Source organism: Hypanus sabinus, chromosome 12, assembly GCF_030144855.1.
Source record: "Hypanus sabinus isolate sHypSab1 chromosome 12, sHypSab1.hap1, whole genome shotgun sequence".
Taxonomy (NCBI): Eukaryota; Metazoa; Chordata; class Chondrichthyes; order Myliobatiformes; family Dasyatidae; genus Hypanus; species Hypanus sabinus.
In genome coordinates, this window is record NC_082717.1 from 9835099 (window position 1) to 9856351 (window position 21253).

At 43.2% G+C, this 21253-nt stretch overlaps 1 protein-coding gene across 1 annotated transcript in view; it reads right to left on the reverse strand.

Moving 5' to 3' along the window:
- Positions 1-388: 388 nt before the first annotated feature.
- pex3 (peroxisomal biogenesis factor 3) overlaps positions 389-21253 on the reverse strand; it is a 56725-nt gene continuing 35860 nt past the window's right edge. The window contains exons 7-12 of the mRNA XM_059985529.1: positions 17101-17155; positions 15874-16036; positions 12297-12367; positions 6596-6718; positions 3655-3751; positions 389-916 (exon numbers count right to left, since the gene is read on the reverse strand). Coding sequence (XP_059841512.1) covers positions 833-916; positions 3655-3751; positions 6596-6718; positions 12297-12367; positions 15874-16036; positions 17101-17155 — 593 coding nt within the window. The 3' untranslated portion in view covers positions 389-832. The remainder of the gene's footprint in view (positions 917-3654; positions 3752-6595; positions 6719-12296; positions 12368-15873; positions 16037-17100; positions 17156-21253) is intronic.

Sequence of the window (21253 nt, forward strand, 5' to 3'; positions counted from 1 at the left end):
CAAGGGTGAAAGGTGAAATGAGTAAGGGACGGTGAGAGGAAACTTTACACAAAGGGTTGTGAAAGTATGGAATAAGCTGTCAGTGCAAGTGGTACATGCGAGCTCGACTTCAATCTTTAAAAGTCTAGATGGGTACATGGATGACAGAGTGTGGAGGGCTATGGTCCCAGTGCAGGTTTATGAGAGTAGGCAGTTTACATGGTTCGACATGGACTAGATTGGCCTAAGGGCCTGTTTCTGTTCTGTACTTTTCTATGACTATGCAAGCACATCCTTTCGTAGAAAAGGGGCCCAAAATTGCATACAGTACTCCGCATGCAATCTGACCAAAGCCTTAGAAAGCCTTGGATGCTATGTTTTTGAATGAGAAGACAACACAGATTAAGGATTTACTTTGTGCTCTGTTATTTTAATACTGTACATTTGTAACAGGTTTTTTAAATTATTATAGCAAGGAAACCAAAGTGAGAAGAGCAAAGAAAGAACTGCCACACATTTAGGAAATCCCAGTCTCGGCTGGAACACACATACTTGCTCACACGCACATACACACACACACACACACACCAGTAAAAATACATACCCACACAACCCCAGGCCCAGTCTATTACAGCTTATAATGTACAGTACACAAGTACAAATAACAGGCCGGTACAAAATATTTACAGGCAAATTAATGTGATTGTTTCCAGAAAGATTCTGTAGAAGCTAATGGCAAACAGCCATTAGGGACAATGTGTTTAGTTGAGGCACGGTACCTCTGAGAATGACAAACATTTTCCGTCATGATGGGCAAGAAATGAGGCTGGGCCCCTCACTCGCTCACTGGGAGTTACTTCTCCAGCTGAACGGGGGAGCTGAATGCTTCGTAGATGTTGGCGGCAAAGTCCTTGACTTGGTCCATCAGCAGAAGATCCTGGGCAACAGTCAAATCAGACAGTCAGTTATGTTGAATTTACAGCCCTTTCAGCCTGAGAAAGCACCCAGAGGCAGGCTCTTTCACAGACACAAGTGACTGGAGTAAGAAAGGGTAGTCAAAAGCCAGCCAAGACAATGGTTTCAATAAGTGCTTTAATGACGCAGAAAACTAGAAGGTAGAGGTCATATCAATGCAGGTGCTAGAAATCTGAAGTAGAAAGTGCTTGAAACACTGAATGTAGAACATCACCACACAGAATAGGCCCTTCGGCCAATAATGCTGTGATGACATTTTAACCAACGATCGATCTAACCCTTCTCTCCCACATAGCCCTGTATTTTTCTATCATTATTGCTCCTACCCAAGAGTTTCTTGAATGCCCCTAATTTATCTGCCTTTACCACTACCCTCACTCTCTTGGATATGGACCCCAAGATCACTCTGTTCCTGCACACAGCTGTTAGCCATGTATGCTGTCTTCAAATTTGATCTTCTACAGATAGTACTCCACAGTTAATTCTATTTCTCTCTCCACAGATGCTGCCTGACCTGCAGAGTGCTTCTAGCATTTTCTGTTTTTATTGCAATAGATGGAAGGTATGAATTCAGATAAAGGGTCAGGATGGCTGAAGGAAGCTTGTCAAAGGCTACAACAGGACCTAAATCAGTTCCTAAGTTGGATCGAGTGTTGGCATTTGTAATTTAATCTAAAAAGCATGAGATGATGAATTTTGGGAAGTGAAATTAGGGTAGGACATGTACCGTGAATGTTAAGACACTAAGGAACAGTGCAGTATGGGGTTGCAAGTACATAATCCCCTCAAACTGGCAACAGAGGTAGATAGGGTGCTGAAGACGGCATATGCATGAGGTATCAAACACAAGAGACCATTTGCTCAAAAGTGAGGAGGAGCTTTTGGACCTCTCGTTGGCACTGTGCTCCAGTGTTCACTCAGTTGGAGACGAGCTGAATTATGTTTGTTTTTGGTTGCACTAGCACAAGATGAGGAATTGCCATGTATTTGTTCTTGCAGAAACGTGGCTCCAGGCCAACATCAGACTACAGGCCATGACACCAGGGACTTGGGCTATATTACTATTTTTGTGACTTTTCTTTTTGCTGCTACCGTAATTACATAAGCTGTATGTGTCTTGTGCTGTGTGTTAGTGCTCTGTTTAGCGCCTTAGCCCCACAGGAATGTTGTTTTATTTGGCTGTATTCATGTGTATGATTAATGAAAATTAAACTAGAACCTTTAAAGAAGCTCTGAGGGGAGAGTGTTTTTGTAACACACGGAGAATAGTTGATATTTGGAACTCATTGCCAGGGATGATGATGGAAAGAAATTCACTCGCTGTTTACAAGAAGCACTTGGAGAGAAAGCAGTAATCCAGGTGCGGCCTAATCAGTGTCCTGAATACCTGTTTGACTGCCATTAAAAGACTAAGTTCATGGTTCAGGAAATGTTGAGTTATCTCTTATATATCAAAGAGATAAGATAAGTTATTTCAAATATATCTCTTCACATTCCTTTTAGTTTTAGGTTTTAAAAGTGAAAGATGGTGAACAGATCAAACAAAGTTTGGGAAACTTCAAATTTTGGAAATGACCCTGTAGTTATAGGATAGGAAAGACTTTGCAGGTGTTTCCAAGCTACAGTCCACTGACTCCTTGCTTTGAATCAGATGCCATTTTTATGCATTGTTCCATAGCATAAAAAAAGCTGGGAACCCCTGACTTAAGAGGGATATAGGTCAAATGTGGGCAAATAGGACGAACTTAGATGGGCATCTTGATTGGCATGAACGAGTTGTGCCAAACAGCTTGCTTCTGTGCTACATTGGCTTATTCAACCGAGAACTCACAGGGAGATTGGAATACAGGTACAGCACAGTGGTGTAGTGTTTAGCACAAAGCTTTACTGTACCAGTGAGCCGAGTTCAATTCCTGTTGCTATCTGTAACGAGTTTGTACATTCTCCCTGACCACGTGGGTTTCCTCCGGGTGTTCCGGTACCCTCCCACAGTCCAAAGACCTAGTGGTCGGTAGGTTAATTGGTCATTGTAAATTGTCCTATGATTAGGCTAGGGTTAATTGGTAGGTTGCTGGGCGGTTCAATTGGAAAGGCCTGTTCCATGCTGTATTCCAATAAATAAATAAATACTGGGAAATACTTTACTCTAAACAGGATAAGATTCAAGTTTGTTTATTGTCTTCTGTCAATTCCCAAGTGTAAAGGAGAATGAAATTATTGCTATTCTGGATCCAACGCAGCTTTAAAAAAATACAAGCTTAAAGAACAATAAAAAGCAGATTAAAAATAAATATTTAAGATCAGTTTACGTACTGTATATACATAAACTGACTCTAGGTTCAGGAATATCTGTACATAGGATGATTCTTAAATGAAATGATAAAGTAGTGGTAATGGGCAGTACAATGTACAAGAGACTATTATATACATAGATCGATTGTATATAAAGAAAGCGACTCCAGGTGATGTATATGTAGTGGTGGTGGGGTGAGACGGGTGGAGGCCTGATGGCTTGGGGGAAGTAACTGCTTTTGAGTGGGGTGGTCCTGGTGTCAAAGTCAAAATCGAGACTTGATGGCAAGTTTTAGCCTACTGGTGTAGGAAAAGAGGAGAGCTTGGTAAGCACTGCTGGGTGAATGATTAAAGCACAATGAAAGCAGGGAGCGTGCAACTGGGATTCACAGAAGGACAGCCACTCACCTGAACAAAATGGCTGGGAGTCTCGCTGCAAGTCGAATGGATCTGCCCATTAATAATAGGGATGATCTTGGCAAGGGGAAGTTTTGCATTTGATAAGCTGTAAGGTTGGGAAGAAACGACAGAGGTGAAATATGAGTAGAGTCTTCTGGAAAAAGAAATGAATTTATGCAATGAACCCTGACCAGTGCTGTCCATACCTCCTCCATCCTTCCAGGAATTGTGCCCAGAGCATTACAACTCATCAATTAAACACGTTAATCTTCTCCCCTTTGATTCTTTATCAATCATCTTAAATTGATTCCTTAAGGTTGTTATTGACGGGGTGCTGGGGATGAACTCCACTATCTATTACGTTGTTCCCAATGGCATCTGATTCAAATAGTATGTGATAACTAAGCCCATCTGCTGACCTTCATGTGTGGCTTAAAGAGGCAAAAGCAGGTTACTGGTGTCTTAAAACTAGTTGCTTTTGGCAGATGGGGCTAATTAGCTGTGGCTGGCAGCTTATCTTGGAGAAGGAAAAATTCCAATCTCACATCTCCAGTGCCTTACAGCTATACTCCCACATAGGGAAGGCTTCAGGAGTAAATCCTGAGGGAAAACTGGAGCTGGAGTCCCTAAGGCAGTCCTTCATCAAGTTCAATGCAGACTGCCAACTCCTGTGACGCCTCTGGTGATAAACTGTATCTGCCTCTGCCATTCATTTGGATTTATCAGCTGCATGGTGCTCCATAGGCAACGGCTCTGCCTTGCGTATCACGTAGACAACTAGACACAACATCCGTGCTCAATCCTGACCAAGGGAGGGCGTCATTGCATCTTAAAATACTGGTTATTGACTCCCAATGGCCGTAGGAGCCTATGCCCAACCAAAGTATCTCATGATGAGAGCAGCTGAGCACAGAAAACAGGCCCTACAAGCCATTTATTCTATGCTGAACTATTATATTATTATTATTTGGCCTAGTCCCGTCAACTTGCATACCCGTCCCATCCATGTATTACTTATTCAAATTTCTGTTAAATGTCGGAATTGAACCCGCATCCACCATTTCCACTTTCAGCCAGATTCTGAATGACAAAGTTTCCCCTCAGGGACCCCTTAAATATTTCACCTTTCACCAAATGTGATGTTTCTATGTGCAGTTTGCTGTGGATGACGTGTTCTGCACTTGCCCCTGGCGGAACTCTGTTTTGTTTGCCTATATTCATGCGTGGTTGAATGACAATTAAACTTGAACTTCTTTTTTTGAGTTCCTCTTCTTACCTTTTGTGATCAATTGGCAACGTTGCTGTATCTTTAGCATATGTTTGTTTTTTACAAAGCCAAATTGCTAGCTTGACACTCAACCCAGCATGGGTGGAAAGCGTGCAAAGAGCCAGCCAGATTCAAACCCCAGACCCCTCATCTCGAAGCCCGATGTGGATGCCACTATACCACCAGCTGGCTTAAATTTGAACTTTACACGTAACTTATGACTTGCCATTCTAGTATCACCAATCCTCAGTGGAAAAAGTCTGTTTGCATTTACTCTCCCTCAAATAAATTCTCAACAATACTCAAAGGAGAACAATGCAGCATTCCCTACTCCAATAAATAATTCTTCATCTCCAATATTATAGAACGTATACAGTAGTTCAGGCTCTTCGGCCCACAATGTTATACCGTCCCTTCAACCTACTCCAAGATTAATCTCACCCTTCCCTCCCACATTGCCCTCCAATTTTCTTTCATCTGGGATTTCATCCTTCTGCATATCCAAGAGTCTCAAGTGTCCTTACCTGCGGTAGTTAACGCAAACAACACTTTTCACCGTATGTTTCGATGTGAGTGTCATTAGTAAATCTGAATCTAATGTACCTACCTCTACCACCACCCCCGGCAGGGCTTTCCACACACCTACCAACCTGTGTAAAACCCAGGTAACATACCCCCTATAATTTTCTTCAAACACCTTACAGTTACAGTATGCCCACTCATATTAGCCTTTTTCACCCTGGGAAAAATTCTATCTATGCTTCTTATGTACACCTCTATCAAGTCACCTCTCGTCCTCTTTTGCTCCAAAGAGAAATGCCTTAATACTAAATCTAAAGCGCGGGTATAATAATAACCAATGAGAAATAGTTCTATCGTTGTCTAGGGGATAATGTATCGTCCGATGGAAAGATAATAGTCACTAACAGTTCGTTCAAGCTGCAGCGTTGTTGGGTTTAAGAGCGATGCGGTTTAAACTTGCCCAAGTCTTTTATGATGCCAATCCGTGGAGTCAGGGGAGCGGATTCCCCCGTTGTTAGCTACAAGCTGTTTTCCATGGTTCCAGCCACCAATTCCAGCCACGGAATTGAACGCACATGGCCTCCTTCAGATGACTTCCTGCTGTTACGTGGTCGCTTAACGTTTCTTCTGGTGCGTCTGAGGGACTGTTCCTACAGATCCTGACTCGCAGGGTCGTAGATGTCAATCAGGTTGGGGGTGTGCACTCTCTCCCTCAACCAGTCCACTTTGCCTGAGGGCGTTCACATTGTATAGTAGCTGAATCCACAAATTGGTCTCCAAGAGATAATGGCCATGTCCCGTAGCTTTACATCGCCGGGGAAACGAGCCAGCCTCTTTTCCCATTTCCTGGGCCCCTTGACCCAACGCAACAGTGATCTTGCGATTCTCACAAAGGAGGGGGCTATGGACGTAACAAAGTCACTTAACCTATCCTCATAAAAGTTGCTGTCTAGCCCAGGCAGCATCCTGGTAGATCTTTTCTGGGCCCTCCCCATGCCCTTTGCTCATATTTGGTGCCCAGAATGAAGCACAATACTAATAAATATATAGTGCAACTCGTCTGATTTGCAGACAAAATTTCATCTGACCTTTCCCTGTAGAGTTGGGTCCAGTCACAGCAAATGCCAAACATGGTGGCACACTACAGGTGGACAAACTGACCTGTTGATCTTTCCATTCTGAGTGGCTGCCTCTTCTGTGGGCTTGAAGAATTCTGCCATGTTGTCCAGCAGTCGGCTAAAGCCTCGATTCAAGCAGGAATTTAGAACGGTTTTGAAGTCTGCACTGTGGTATATAACCAGAGTGACAATTAATGACCACATTATGGACAAGTTATAACTCGGTGAATGGTTAAAAACGTGGGTATGTACTACAAAGGACAAAAGTACCACGTCACTTTAGTGAGCTGAGATACAGTGAGAGGGTTCCCTCCAGCTCCTTATAATAGGATAAATAAAGATTCAAAATTGGTTATTGTCATTCTTCAGCACACAAGTGTAAAGGAGAATGAAATGATTATTATTCCTGAACTGATGCAGCATTAAACGAAACACAATAACCATAAAATACATATAATTTCAATTCCTGCTGCTACCTGTAGGAATTTGTACATTATCCCCAAGACTACATGGGTTTCCTTCCACATTCCAAAGTTGTACTGGTTGGGAGGTTAATTGATCATTGTAAATTGTCCTGTGATTAGGCTAGGTTTAAAGCGGGGGATTCCCTGGGTAGTGTGGCTCAAAGGGCTGGAAAGGCCAATTTAGTGCTCTGTATCAATAAATAAATAAATATATACGTAATCCTATAAAACACAACATATTTGGGTTTGAATGTCCAGATATAAGATTAGCTTATAGGTTTCTAAGGCTGTCATTGCCAGGACGGGGTGATAGTGGGGATAAGTTTCCCCTTTCCTCTCCAGTCCCAATGAAGGGTCTCGGGCCGAAAATTTGACCTTTTATTCTTCTTCATATATGCTACCTGACCAGCTTAGTTCCTCCAGCACTTTGTGTGCATTCCTCAAGTAGAAAGTTATGACACAGTTACAGATAATTATTCCAACACAGTCCTGGCTGACCCCCTTCAGTTTACCTATCCCTTCACTCCCTGATAGCTCAAGGGCACCGAACACACTCCAACTAGATAAACAAGCCACACCATGATCCATCCTGAACAATCAGACATACAATCATTCCTGGCTAAAAAAGGCTTCATTCTGAAAATTCTCATATTTTTCAGATTCCTTGATTGCCTCATCAGATGCTACTTTTAATAAGTCTCTGTGGTACAGAAGCCTGAGGTCCCACAGCCTAAATATTAGATTCTGCAGATGCTGGAAATCCAGAGTGGTACAAACAAAATGCTGCAGGAACTAAGCAGGTCAGGCAGCACCTATGGAGAGGAATAAACAGTTGACGTTTTGGGTCAAACTCTTCATTGCTCAGGCCCAAAATGTTGAAAGTTTATTACTCTCCATTGATGCTGCCTGACCTGCTGAGTTGCTTCAGCACTTTATGTGTGTTGCTAAGGTCCCACATCACAAGGTTCAGGAACAGTTGTTATTTTACAGCCATCAGGCTCCTGAACCAACTAACCAGGTTACCCTGAAGTGGATAACTTCATTCACCACAACTCTGTACTGATTCCACAACCAACAGACTCACTTTCGAGGACTCTCTATAACTCAAGAGGAGCTCAATCTTGTTGTGGCTTGGAGGGTTGTGTGCTTCAATAATCTGGAAAGCTATATTGGCTGGAATCAGGGCTTTATGCTTTTGCTCTTGGTAGGATCACTCATACCAAACAGGCCAGACTAAGAATGGTCCACCAGTACTCCTGGTTTGTGGGGTTCAGCTCTGGACTAACAACCCTGACTGGTAAAAGGAAATCATTACAGAAATGAAGAATCCTTCTATATTTGAGTGCAATGGTATTCCTGAGTCTCCACCCAGGACTTGCATGACTGACAGTCATGAAAACTGAAATGAAGCTACTGACAGGATGAACACTGCCAGAGATGGACCTTCATTTCTGCCCTAAATGTCAGTGGCATAATGGGCAGCATAATCATAAAAATTCTCAGTATTATTTATTTTATTTGCACAGTTCGTCAGAAGAGTACAGCACAGGAACAGGCTATTCAGCTCACAACCTTATGCCAAACGAGCTAAAAAATAAATCAAAAACACCCAAACAATAATCCCCCCATCATCCTAACATTCAGTGCCTATCCAAACAAGTCTTAAAAGCCTCTAATGTATTTGCTTCTACCACCATACCAGACATCAACTCTGAGTAAAAACACTTACCCCTCACATCCCCCTTGAACCTACCCCCTCGCACCTTCAATGCATGTCCTCTGGTATTGGACATTTCTGCTATTAGACCCTGGGAAACAGATATTCTTTGTCCACTCTATCAATGCCTCTCATAATCTTGATCTCCCCTCAGCCTCCGCTGCTCCAGAGAAAACAATCCAAGTGTATCCAGCCTTTTGTGATGGCACATGCCCTCTACACCCGGCAGCATCCTGGTGAACCCCTTCTGTACCCTCTCCAAAGTCTCAACATCCTTCCTAGGTGGGGTGACCAGAACTGCACACAATAATCTAGATGTGGCCTAACTAAAGTTTTATAAAGTTGCAACATAACCTCCTGACTTTTGAACTCAATGCCTTGACTAATATATATCCCCCCTTTTTCCTTGAGTGGTCCCACCCTCTCCCTATTTATCCTCTTTCTCTTGACGAATGCCTTGGGTTTCACATTAATCCTGCTTGCCAAGAACTTCTCATGGCCCTTCCTGGCTTTTCTAATTCCCTTCTTTAGTTCTTTTCTGGGATCTTTATACTCACCACGAGCTTTATTTGTTTCTAACTTCTGGAGCTTTACAAACTTCTCCTTTTTCTTCTTGACTAAATTCATCACCTCTCTTGACATTCAAGGTTATAGACAATAGACAATAGGTGCAGAAGTAGACCATTCGACCGTTCGAGCCTGCACCGCCATTTTGAGATCATGACTGATCATCTACTATCAATATCCGGTTCCTGCCTTGTCCCCATATCCCTTGATTCCCCTATCCATAAGATATCTATCTAGCTCCTTCTTGAAAGCATCCAGAGAATTGGCCTCCACTACCTTCCGAGGCAGTGCATTCCAGACCCCCACAACTGTCTGGGAGAAGAAGTTTTTCCTTAACTCTGTCCTAAATGACCTACCCCTTATTCTCAAACCATGCCCTCTGGTACTGGACTCTCCCAGCATCTGGAACGTATTTCCTGCCTCTATCTTGTCTAATCCCTTATCTTCCATTCTTATCTTTCTCATTCTTATCTTTCATCTCTTATCTTTCCATTCCCGTCCTTCCTACTCACAGGAACTTACCTGTCCTTTATTTTGTGCATTTGATTTTTAAACACCCTCCACATGTCTGACGTGGACTTGCCAGAGAAAAGGTGTTCACAATTAACGCTTCCTAGTTCCTGCCTAATGCCCTCGTAATTTACCCTACTCCAATTAAAAACTTTCCCACAAGGAATATGCCTATCCTTATCGATAGCTATCTTGGAAGTTAAGGAAATGTGACACTCAAAGCTGCTACGCAGGTTGACTCTTTGGTTAAGACAGCATTCGGTTCATTGACCTTCATCAATCGTGGGTTTGAGTTTAGAAGCCGAGAGGTAATATTGCAGCTATATAGGACCCTGGTCAGACCCCACTTGGAGTACTGTGCTCAGTTCTGGTCGCCTCACTACAGGAAGGATGTGGAAACCATAGAAAGGGTGCAAAGGAGATTTACAAGGATGTTGCCTGGATTTGGGAGCACACCTTATAAGAATAGGTTGAGTGAACTCGGCCTTTACTCCTTGGAGCGACAGAATATGAGAGGTGACTTGATAGAGGTGTTCAAGATAATGAGAGGCATTGATCAGAGGCTTCTTCCCAGGGCAGAAATGGCTAGCACAAGAGGATATAGTTTTAAGGTGCTTGGAAGTAGGTACAGAGGAGATGTCAGGGCTAAGTTTTTTTAATGCGAAGTGGTGAGTGAGTGGAATGGGCTGTTGGCGGCGGTGGTGGAGGCGGAAATAATAGGGTCTTTTAAGAGACTCCTGGATGGCTACATGGAGCTTAGAAAAATAGAGGGCAATGGGTAAAGCCTAGGTAGTTCTAAGGTAGGGACATGTTCGGCACAGCTTTGTGGGTTGAAGGGCCTGTATTGTGCTGTAGGTTTTCTATGTTCACTAACTGTTCACCCACTGAAAGGTCGGTCAACTGGCCAGGCTCATTGCCCTACACCAGGGCGTACGGCCTCTCCTCTTGTTGAACCATCCACCTATTGATTTAAGCCTTTATGGATAAACTTAACAAATTCAGCCCCATCTAAACCTCTTACACTAAGAAGGATCCAGTTTATATTAGGGAAATTGAAATCCCCTATGAGAACAACCCTAATAGTTTTGCATATTTCCTTAATCTGATTACATATCTGGTCCTCAATGTCCTGGTGGCTATTAAGGGGTCTTCTCTTACACATTAGTTGTTTGTCTGTCTTAATGTATAGTTTTTCGTAAATGCTATTGTATTCTTTATTTCTCCTGTAACTGCCTGAAGGTAGCCCATGGTAACACACACACAGTTCAAAAATAAACTTACTTTAATCTTTAACATCTCCAGGTTTCCATTCCCTTAACTGATACCTCATTTAATCAATGCCAATGTGCTTTCTTATCTCTGGAATTCCCTCCATCTCTCTCTCTCCTTAATGGTGCAACGGCTTTATTATGCTATTGGCGCAACAACCTGAATGCTGTCAAATTTAAAGGCCCAAGAGATTCTGCAGATGCTGAAATCTGAAGCAAGTCACAAAATGCTAGTGGAACTCAGCAGGTTGAGTGTTGAGTAGTGTCTGTGCAAGGAAAGGTACTGATGACGTTTCAGATCAAGACCATATGCAGAAAATATGACAATTATTTTCCTATTACAGATGCTGCTCAGTTCGCTGAGTTCCTCTGCCAGATTGTGGTTGTCTAAGTTTGTCTTATTAGCCTCTCTAAATCAGCTAGCAATACATAGTCAGTCGTTACTTACTGAATTTCTTTATTTTCCTGCAAATGTCTGAAAGATGATGACTTTCATGGTAGTGGGAGTTAATACATATTCTCTATATATTACCATATACAATCACGAGATTCATTTTTTATGTACTCTTGGGTGACTGGATGGAGATACATCTCTGCCAACGGAGGTGTAAGGTGCTCCTTTCCTCCGCTAGCTTGCAGGTCACCCTCGGGCAAGGTGTAGCACCTGCTTAGCCCCCTGATCAAGGGCATGTGAAGCCATGGGAGCAGGTGGTAGATGGTCGTATGAGTAGCCGGTGCATATCACAAGTCCTGGTCATGTGACCACTGACACCAGGCAGACAACCTTTCAAGGGTATTAATTATGGCTGGGGTCACCCGTCTTGTAGACACTGCCCCGAAGAAGGCAATGGCAAACCTGTCAAAAAACTTTGCCAAGAACAATCATGATCCGTGATCACCTACGTCATATGATATGACACATAATGATGAGGATGACGATGATTCATACTCTGATATTAAATTGACTTTGATTATAAACCTGATTCTGTTTCAATACTTTGGGTATGGCCCTCCAAATCCAGGACAGGTGCAGCAACTTCCTAAGGCCACACCAACACCCATAAAATGATGGAGGAACTCAGCAGGTCAGGCAGCATCTATGGAGAGGAATAAACAGTTGACGTTTCAAGCAGAGACGCTCAATCATGACTCCTAAGGCCATATGTACTACAAGACTAAAAACCCAAGCAGTTACCCTCAGAATTCCAGAATACAGACCTTTCCAACATATCCCTTGTTTCATTAATAAGTCTGAGAGTAGTTAAATCTTTACTGGTCAAGCCACAAGCCTGTAGAAAGAAAATCTAGAATTAGAAGTTGCAGTAATAAGTCATATATGAAAAATTATACTCTTTAGTTTACTGTGCAAAAAACATTGCTGGAGCAACTCAGCTGGTCTCTGAGGTAGATGGACGGTTGATATTTTGGGTTGAGACTGCAGTGGGAGGGAGGGCTGCAGAGGGAAGATATAAAAAGGTGAGGGGAAAGGGCGAGACAAGAGGCTGGCAGGTGATAACAACAAACGAGGAGGGAGAGAGTGGGCAGTTGAATCCATGTGGGAGAGGGGAGGGTGGAGTTAGGATACAGTAGGGCCGAGAGTAGCAGTTAATACAATTGCTTTACAGCACCAGTGACCACTGATCAGGGTTCGATTGCCGCCACCGCCTGTAAGGAGTTTGTATATTCGCATTAATCACTGCCAGTGTGACTCCGTATCTCTAGAATTCTCTTTATCTCTCTATCTGATTAATGGTACAATGGAAACACAGCGACACTTGGGGGCTGCTAAGCACAATTTGACCTGGTGTGAAATGACACGTTTCGCTGCATGTTTCAACACTTTGATGTACACGTGACAAAGAATGCTGATCTTGATCTCGAGAAGAAAAGAGCAGATGCAGCTTGGAGGGGAAGGGAGGGCAGAGAAAATCTGGAATTTAATAAATGGATAGGTGCTGGAATATGATAAGGAAGGTGGTAAGTGGAACCAGATGACAGAGGAATGATGGGGAGATTGTGCTCGGGTGACAGAAAAACTAGCTAGTGTGTAGATGGAACCAACAGGCTCTTGTAAATTTATACAGAGGTAAAGTGGAGATTATTCTGACTGGCCTGGTATGGAGGGGCCACTGCAGAGGGTTGGGAAAAACGCTGCAAAAATGTTGTAAACTCAGCCAGCTTCACCATGGGCACTGGCCTTTCCAGCATTTAGGACATCTTCAAAAGGTGAAGTTTCAGGAAGGTGGCATCCATCCATCCAGAAGGGCCCCCATCACCCAGGAAAAGCCCTTTTCTCATTGCTACCATCAAGGAGGTAGTATAGGAGCCTGAAGACACACACTCAACGCATCAGGAAAAGCTTCTTCCTTCCAACATCAGATTTCTGAATGGACAATAAAGCTATGAACGCTGCCTCACTACTGTTCTTTGCTCTCTTTTTTCATGACTTATTTAATTTTACTTTTTAATATATATTTATTATAATTTATAGTTTTTTAAAATTAAGTATTGCAACGAACTGCTGACGGAAAGCAACAAATTTCACGACAAATGCCTGTGGTACAAAACCTGACAGTGATTTTGAGGCTGACGGAAGCGGGTTGGAATAGTGTGCAGCTGAGAGGTCATGATAGCCAGTGGAGACAGAGAAGAGGTATTCTGTAAAATGATCGTCTAGTATACACTTGGTCTTGCTGATGTAGAGGAGACCACATCACAAATACAGTAGACAAGGTGGGAGGAGATGCATATTAACTTTCGCCTGCCTGGAAGGGTCACTTAGGTCCCTAGATGGTGGTGAAGGAGGAGATGGCGCAGTAAGTGCCAGGTGGCAGGGAGAGATGTGTGAACCAGGGCGTCCCAGTGGAAGGTAGGAATGGGTGGAGACAGGAAGATGTGACTGGCAGTGCGATCCTTTATAACTACAGAAATAATAAAGGATGATTGTTCGCAAGAACAATCTCGGGAATGACAGGATTTTAGAAGAATGAAGGTGAGATCTCATTGACACCTATCAAATATTAAAAGGCTTATATAGAGTGGACATGGAGAGGATGTTTCCTATAAAGGGAGAGCCCAGGACCAGAATGCATAACCTCAGAATAGAAGGGTATTCCTTTAGAACACAGGCATTGATCGTGTGGATAGTCAGAAGCTTTTTCCCAGGGCTGAAATGGTTGCCACAAGAGGACACAGGTTTAAGGTGCTGGGTAGTAGGTACAGAGGAGATGTCAGGGGTAAGTTTTTTACTCAGAGTGCGTGGAATGGGCTGCTAGCAACGGAGGTGGAGGATACAATAGGGTCTTTTAAGAGACTTTTGGATAGGTACATGGAGCTTAGAAAAATAGAGGGCTATAGGTAAACCTAGTAATTTCTAAGGTAATTTCTTTAAGTTGTGCATGTTCGGCACAACTTTGTGGGGCAAAGGGCCTGTATTGTGCCATAGATTTTCTATGTTTTCTATGTTTCTAACACAGATAAGGAAGGATTTCTTTAGCAAGAGAGTGGTAAGTCTGTAGAATTCATTACCAAAGATGACTACTGAGGCCAAGTCCTTAGGTATACTTAAAGAGAAGGTTGATAGGTTCTTAATTAGAAAGAGCATCAAAAGTTAAAGGTAGATAGCTGGAGGTTTTGTGGGATTTAGAGGGATAACAAGTCAGCCATGATGGAAAGGCAGAGCTGACTTGATGGGCTGAATGGTCTAGTTCTGCTCTGATCTCTTATGATGCAGATGCTGGTGATGAACCATCATTAAGGACACCCCGCCCATCACCAGGTCAGATCCTGTTCTCACTGCTACCATCAGGAAGGAGGTACAGGAGCCTGAAGGCACACACTCAACAATTCAGGAACAGCTTCTTCTCTCTCTGCTATCAGATTTCAGAATCGACTTTGAAACCATGAACACTATCTCACTACCTTTTTTATTTCTATTTTTTGCAATACTTACTTAACTGCGTGTGCGTGTGTGTGTTCACATTTTATTCCCCCCTCTATTATGTATTGCTCTGTACTGCTGCCGCAAAGACAACAAATTTAATGACATACGGCGGTAATATTAAACCTGATTCTGGTAGGATAGAAGGTGAGGACAAAGTGTTCTGCATGGAGTTTGAGTTGGGTGAGATCTGAATACCCTGAAATAAAAGAAATGGGAGTGATGTGGGCTCTAAAGTGAGGATATTTCAGATGTCCTGGAGTGGAAAGCCTCATTTTAGGATTGGACGTGGTGGGGGAAGAGGGGAAAACATAGAGACAGGATAGTAGGGGATATAGGGTGGCACAGTAGCTTAGTGGTTAGTGTGATGTTTTATAGTGCTGGCTGTAAGGAGTTTGTATGTTCTCCCTGTTACCCTGCGAGCTTCCTCTGGATGCTCTGGTTTCCTTCCACGTTTCAAAGACATCTGGGCTAGGGTTAGAAAGTTGTGGGCATGCAATGTTGGCGCCAGAAGCACAGCGACACCTGTGGGCTGCCCCCAGCACAATGTTCAGACTGTGTTGGATGTTTGATACAAACAACGCATTTCACTGTATGTTTCGATGTGCATGTGACAAATAAAGCTAACCTTTACTGCTGTTGCTCGTGTTGTTCTGCTGAGCAGTGTGGGCATGGTGCCGGAATGTGGGGCAATACTAGCCAATTGCCCCCACCACATCCTTAGGTTGCGTCAGTTAATGTAGAGGATGTATTTCACTGCAAGTTTTGATAAATAAATGAGCCTGAATCTGAAAGCAGTTCCGGTATAATTGATGCAGAATTGCCGAACAGACTTGTTTGCAGGGTCACTCTTACCTGAGAGGATAAGGCAGCTTCCTCGTCAGGGATGAGATACCAACAGAGCGCCGACTTGGTCACCTCTGAATGGCCGGGGTTACTGGGCTGTTCCACCTGCTGCCGGATTTCACCCAGGTATCTTTCCAGTTCCTGGATCGACACGCTTTGCTTCAGTGACAAACTGCGGGGAAATGGACTGGCCGTTAGCCACTGCATGGCATCACACAGCATAACAAAGCCAATGAACGTGGGACTCTAACTGCGATTGTAGCTCACCACTCAACCCCAGGCAAAATGATTGAGCTAGTGGAGGAACTCAGCAGGTCAGGCAGCATCAGTGGAGGGGAACAGGCAGCTGACTTCAGACAGAGATCTCCCATCAGAGCTGGGAAGGAAGGGAACAGATAGAGTTTGGGGTTGATTATGGATGTCTACATGGTACACAAGCCAGGGCCATACAATATGGAGAGCAAGATGTTGCTTATGTAGCAGGCTCTCCCCCTCCAAGTAGCTGATGAGTCCAAAGGAAGGGCAGAGACTGAGAGTTTGACACCAGCAGTGCCGCAGGAATTGCCGGTCAGTGTTGAACTCAATAAAGGACTACCTTACAAGCTCCAGCACCAGACTTTTCCTCGAGGCTTACCTCCCCATGAGCCGCAAGGCGGTGGGTTTGAGATCGGAGTTTTCCTTCTCCTAGATGAGCTGCCAACCACGGCTAACAAGCCCATCTGCTCAAAGCGAGTGCTTTTAAGGCCTCAGTAACCCAACTTCGCCCCTTCTCCTGTCAGTAGAAACGGTTCCATCGGGCTTAGTACCTAAGCCACACGTGAAGGCCAGGAGCTGGACTTGGTTGTCACAGGCTGTTTGTGATGCATGCCATTGGGAGCATTTAATAGGTAGAAGCTATGACAACTTTAAGGAATCAAGGGGGCAGAAGCCAGAACAAAAAGGATCGGGAGGGGGGAGGAACATAAGCTGGCAGGTGATAGGCGGAAGGTGGGTGAGTGAGAGGTGGGGGGGGTGAGAATCTAGGAGATGATAGTGGATGCAGCAAAGGGCTGAAGATGGAGGAATCTGATAGGAGAGGACGATGCCTTCCCCACTCACTTATCTTGTATTAGTGACCTCTAGTTCTGGAGTCCCCAACCTTATGGAAAAGACAATGATTGTCCAAACCCCTCATGCTGTTATAAACTATTACTGACACAGTCAGCAGAGAACATTGGCAAGTACCATAATATTTACCTTCCAATGACGTTCTGTACGGCTTTTTTCACCACCGTTATCAGTTCATTCAAACCTAAAGTGGGAGTCAGGTGGAGGTGGCAATAGAAACAGAACACAGCCACGGTTAGTGTGTGTGGAAGGAGCTCCGCTGAAGAATTCATAGCCACAATTACACCCAACTCATCAGCTATATTTAAAGCAGTTTTTTGATTAGTCAGAGTGTCAAAGGATATGGGGAGAAGGCAAGAGAATGGGGTTGAGAGGGATAATGAATCAGCCATGATAGAAATGCAGAGCAGACTTGATGGGCCGAATGGCCTAATTCCGCTCCTACGTCTAACGGTATGGGCAGCACAGTAGCATAGTGGTTAGCTTTACAGTACCAAGGATCCAGATTCAGTTCTCACCGCCGCCTGTAAGGAAGTTTATAAGGTTATTCCCATGTCCACATGGGTTTCTTCTCGGTGCTCCAGTTTCTTCCCATGGTCAAAAGGCGTACCAGTTAATAGATTAATTAGTCACTGTAAAACGTCCTGTGATTCGGCTCAAATTAAATCCAGTGATTGCTGGGCAGCACAGCTCAAAGGGCCAGAAAGGCCGACACCGTGTTGTATCTCAATAAATAAATAAATAAATAAAGGCCTTGGGTCCAATTCCAATACCAGCACACAGCATGCCCCTGGGTCTATCAGTACCTGGAGATCTTTTGTTTTGTAGTGATAATGACCCTGGATCTATGTCATGAACAATAACTCTGCTGATCTTTTGACTGTGCTGTGGTACTCTTTATATCTACCTGAGAAAAGATCTGACGGAATACGAGCAAAAGCTGGCTCTCTCAGCTGCATAAGCTTTGGGGAACAGCTCCTTCCTCAGTTCCCAAGGCACTCAGAGTGCAAGGGTGTGCCCAATGCTGCAGTCACAGACTCTTGTTCGTGCAGGGCTCCTCTCTATCTCAGTGAACCTTAGCCAAGTGAGAATGCACCCTCTGGAAGCTTTGCACCTCATCGAAGTCCTCTCAGAATTCAATAGTTTTCACTTTAAAGCCACAGTAATTTCCAGGGTGTGGATTTAGTTAGAAATCCTGGCATTTTTAATCCATCCTTAATTCAACAAGACTCTTAAGAGTCAACCGGTTTGGTAGGTACATAGACCAGAATGGGCAGGAACAATTATATTACATAGTGAAGTAAATGACTTTTTTTTTAAATAACAATGTTGTGACAACCATTGATTCTTGATTTATTTAATTAAATTTAAACTTAGCTGCCATGTAGGAGTGTAAAATTATTACTGTGTGCATTTTCTGACTGAACATCATCCCTCAAACTGAGTACAGACCCTTTTACCGTACTCCAAAATTAATCTAACCCTTCCCTCCCAACTAATCTTCCACTTTTTCAACCTGTGCTACCTTAAGAATCTCTTCAATGTCCCTAATGTATCTGCCTGTACCACCGCCCCAGCAGCACGTTCCACACACGCATCACACACTGTGCAAAGAACTATCATAAGACCTTAAAATATAGGAGTAGAATTAGGCCATTCAGCCCACTGAGTCTGCTCCACCATGGCTGATTTATTATCCCTCCCAATCCCATTTTCCTGCCTTCTCCCCGTAACCTTTGATGTACTTACTAATTAAAAACCTGTCAACTTCTGCTTTAAATATACACAATGACTGGGCCTCCACAGCTGTCTATAACAATAAATTCCACAGATTCACTGCCCTCCGGTGAAAGAAATTCCTCCTCATCTGTTTTAAAGGGACATACTTGTACTGTGAGGCTGTGCCCTCTGGTCCTAGGCTCCCCCACCATAGGAAACAACAATTAAATGACAACCTTTGCAGATTATACAAATATTAGTAGAATAGTGGATACTGAGGAAGAGTGTTAAAAGAGGTGAATAAGTTGATCAACACAGGAGATTCTGCAGATTTGGAAATCTAAATTTACACACAAAATGCTGAAGGTTCTCAGCAGGTCAGGCAGCATTCATGGACAGGAATAAACAGTTGTCATTTTAAGCTGAGAGCCTTCACCCAGATGATTATAAGAGGCATAGATAAAGCGGACAGTTGGAGACCTTCTCCACAGGACAGAAATGGCTAATATGAGGGAGGGAAAATTTTAAGGTGATTGGAAGAATATATGGGGGGTGGGGATGTCAGAAATAGCTTTTCTTCACAGAGAGTGGGGATGGTACATGGAATACCCTGCCAGGAGTGTTGGTGGAGGCATATACATTAGGGACATTTCAAAGTTCAAAGTAAATTTATTATCAAAATATATATACGTCATCATAAACAACCCTGAAATTTATTTTCTTACAGACATAATAAATCATAACCATAACAGAATCAATGAAAAACTGCTTCAACAGTGTGGATAATTAGTGTGCAAAAGACAAAAATTTGTGCAGATACTGAAAGAAAAAAAAAATAAGCAATAAAACTGAGAAAATGAGAACATTTAAGAGAATCGTAGGCATATGGATGAAAGAATAATGGAAGTGCTTTGTGGGAGGGAAGAGTTACATTGATCTTAGAGTAGGTTAAAGGGTCGGCACAACATCATGGGCCAAAGTGACTGTATTGCATTGTGATACAGCAGGACACACTGTAGATCAGTTGAAAAAATGGATGGAGAAATAGCATTTGGAATTTAATTTGGTGCTGCATGTTTAGGAGGCTAAATACAAGAGGAAAGAATACTGTAAGTAGCAGTACCCTGAGAACCTCTTAGGGAACTTGGGGTGCAGGTCTACAGCCGCAGGTTAGTGTAGACATGGTAGCAAGAAGGCATAAAACAAAATAACTTCAGTCAGTCTAGGAACTGAGTATAAAAGATGGCAAGTGAAGTTGCAGCTGTCGAACACTCTGACAAAATCACATTTGGAATATTATGTGCAGTTCTGGTTGCTCAAAGGAAGCGGAGGCTTTGGAGAGGGTTGCACAAAAGGTTTGCCAGGATACTGCCTGGATTAGAGAATATGAGATTTAAGGAGAGGTTAGACAAACTTGAATTGTTTACTCTGGAGCACCAGAGGCTGAGGAGCAGTGCATAAAGTTATCGGAGGCAGAGGCATAGATGGTCATGGATTTTTTCCACAGAGTAGAAGTATCAAATACATTGGCGTTATATTTTTAAAGTGAGGAGGAGGAAGTTTAAGAGATGTGTGGGGCAATATCTCATACAAGACCCTACAGAGGAGAGTATAAAACCTTCTCTCCCATTTGTGACCTTTACCTCATGCATTATATACAAAGAGCCCCAAAGTACTGTTGAGGCTCCCTACCCACCACCCCACAATCTCTTGTATTCACTACAGTCATGAGCATCAGGATGAGGACTGCCAGAAAGGGTAGCAGCTTCTTTCCTCAGGCAATGAGACTAATAAATACCCTCCCACTACTGTGGTCAACCCACACGACATCATACGGTTTACTGTACTGTTGAACGTGCATTTTGAATTATAATTTACTTATTTGTGGTTATATTTTGCATTTATGTGCTGTGTGTAATATATTTTTTGGTAGCTCCATCATAGTCTCAAGGAATGTTATTTCCTTCAGCTGTATACATGTACAATCAGATGACAATAAACTTGAATACATGTTTCTCCCACCACAGAAGGGGTGGTGAGTGTCCAGAACACGATGCACATATAGACCATGTGGCAGCAGATTCAATTAGTTTCACTTGGCAAAATGTTCAGCATAGTTAGGCCAAAAAGCCTGTTATTATGCTGGACTAATTTCAATTCTGTCCTATGACAGCCATCATCCCTTTCTCAACAAGAGAACACAATCGACTTGGAGGTGCTGAGATTGCAGAGAATGTGCCTCATGGTCACTGAAATCTCAGAAAACGCCAAGGTGCTTTCACTGAAACAAAAACCTCATGGGGCAAGACAGGATGGAGCATATGAGGAGCTCCTTACTCCAGCTTCTTTCTCCTTCCTTTCTAGTCCTAGTAAAGGGTTCTGGCCTGAAACCTCAACTGCTTATTCTGCTCCATAGATGCTGCCTGACCTGTTGAGTTCCTCCAGTAGTTTGTGTGTGTTGCTCTTACAAAGGAATCCAATTAATCTAGTTGAACCTGCACATTCTCAACAATCACGGACACATATACAGCAAGATGCTGGAAAAGGGCCAATAACATCATGA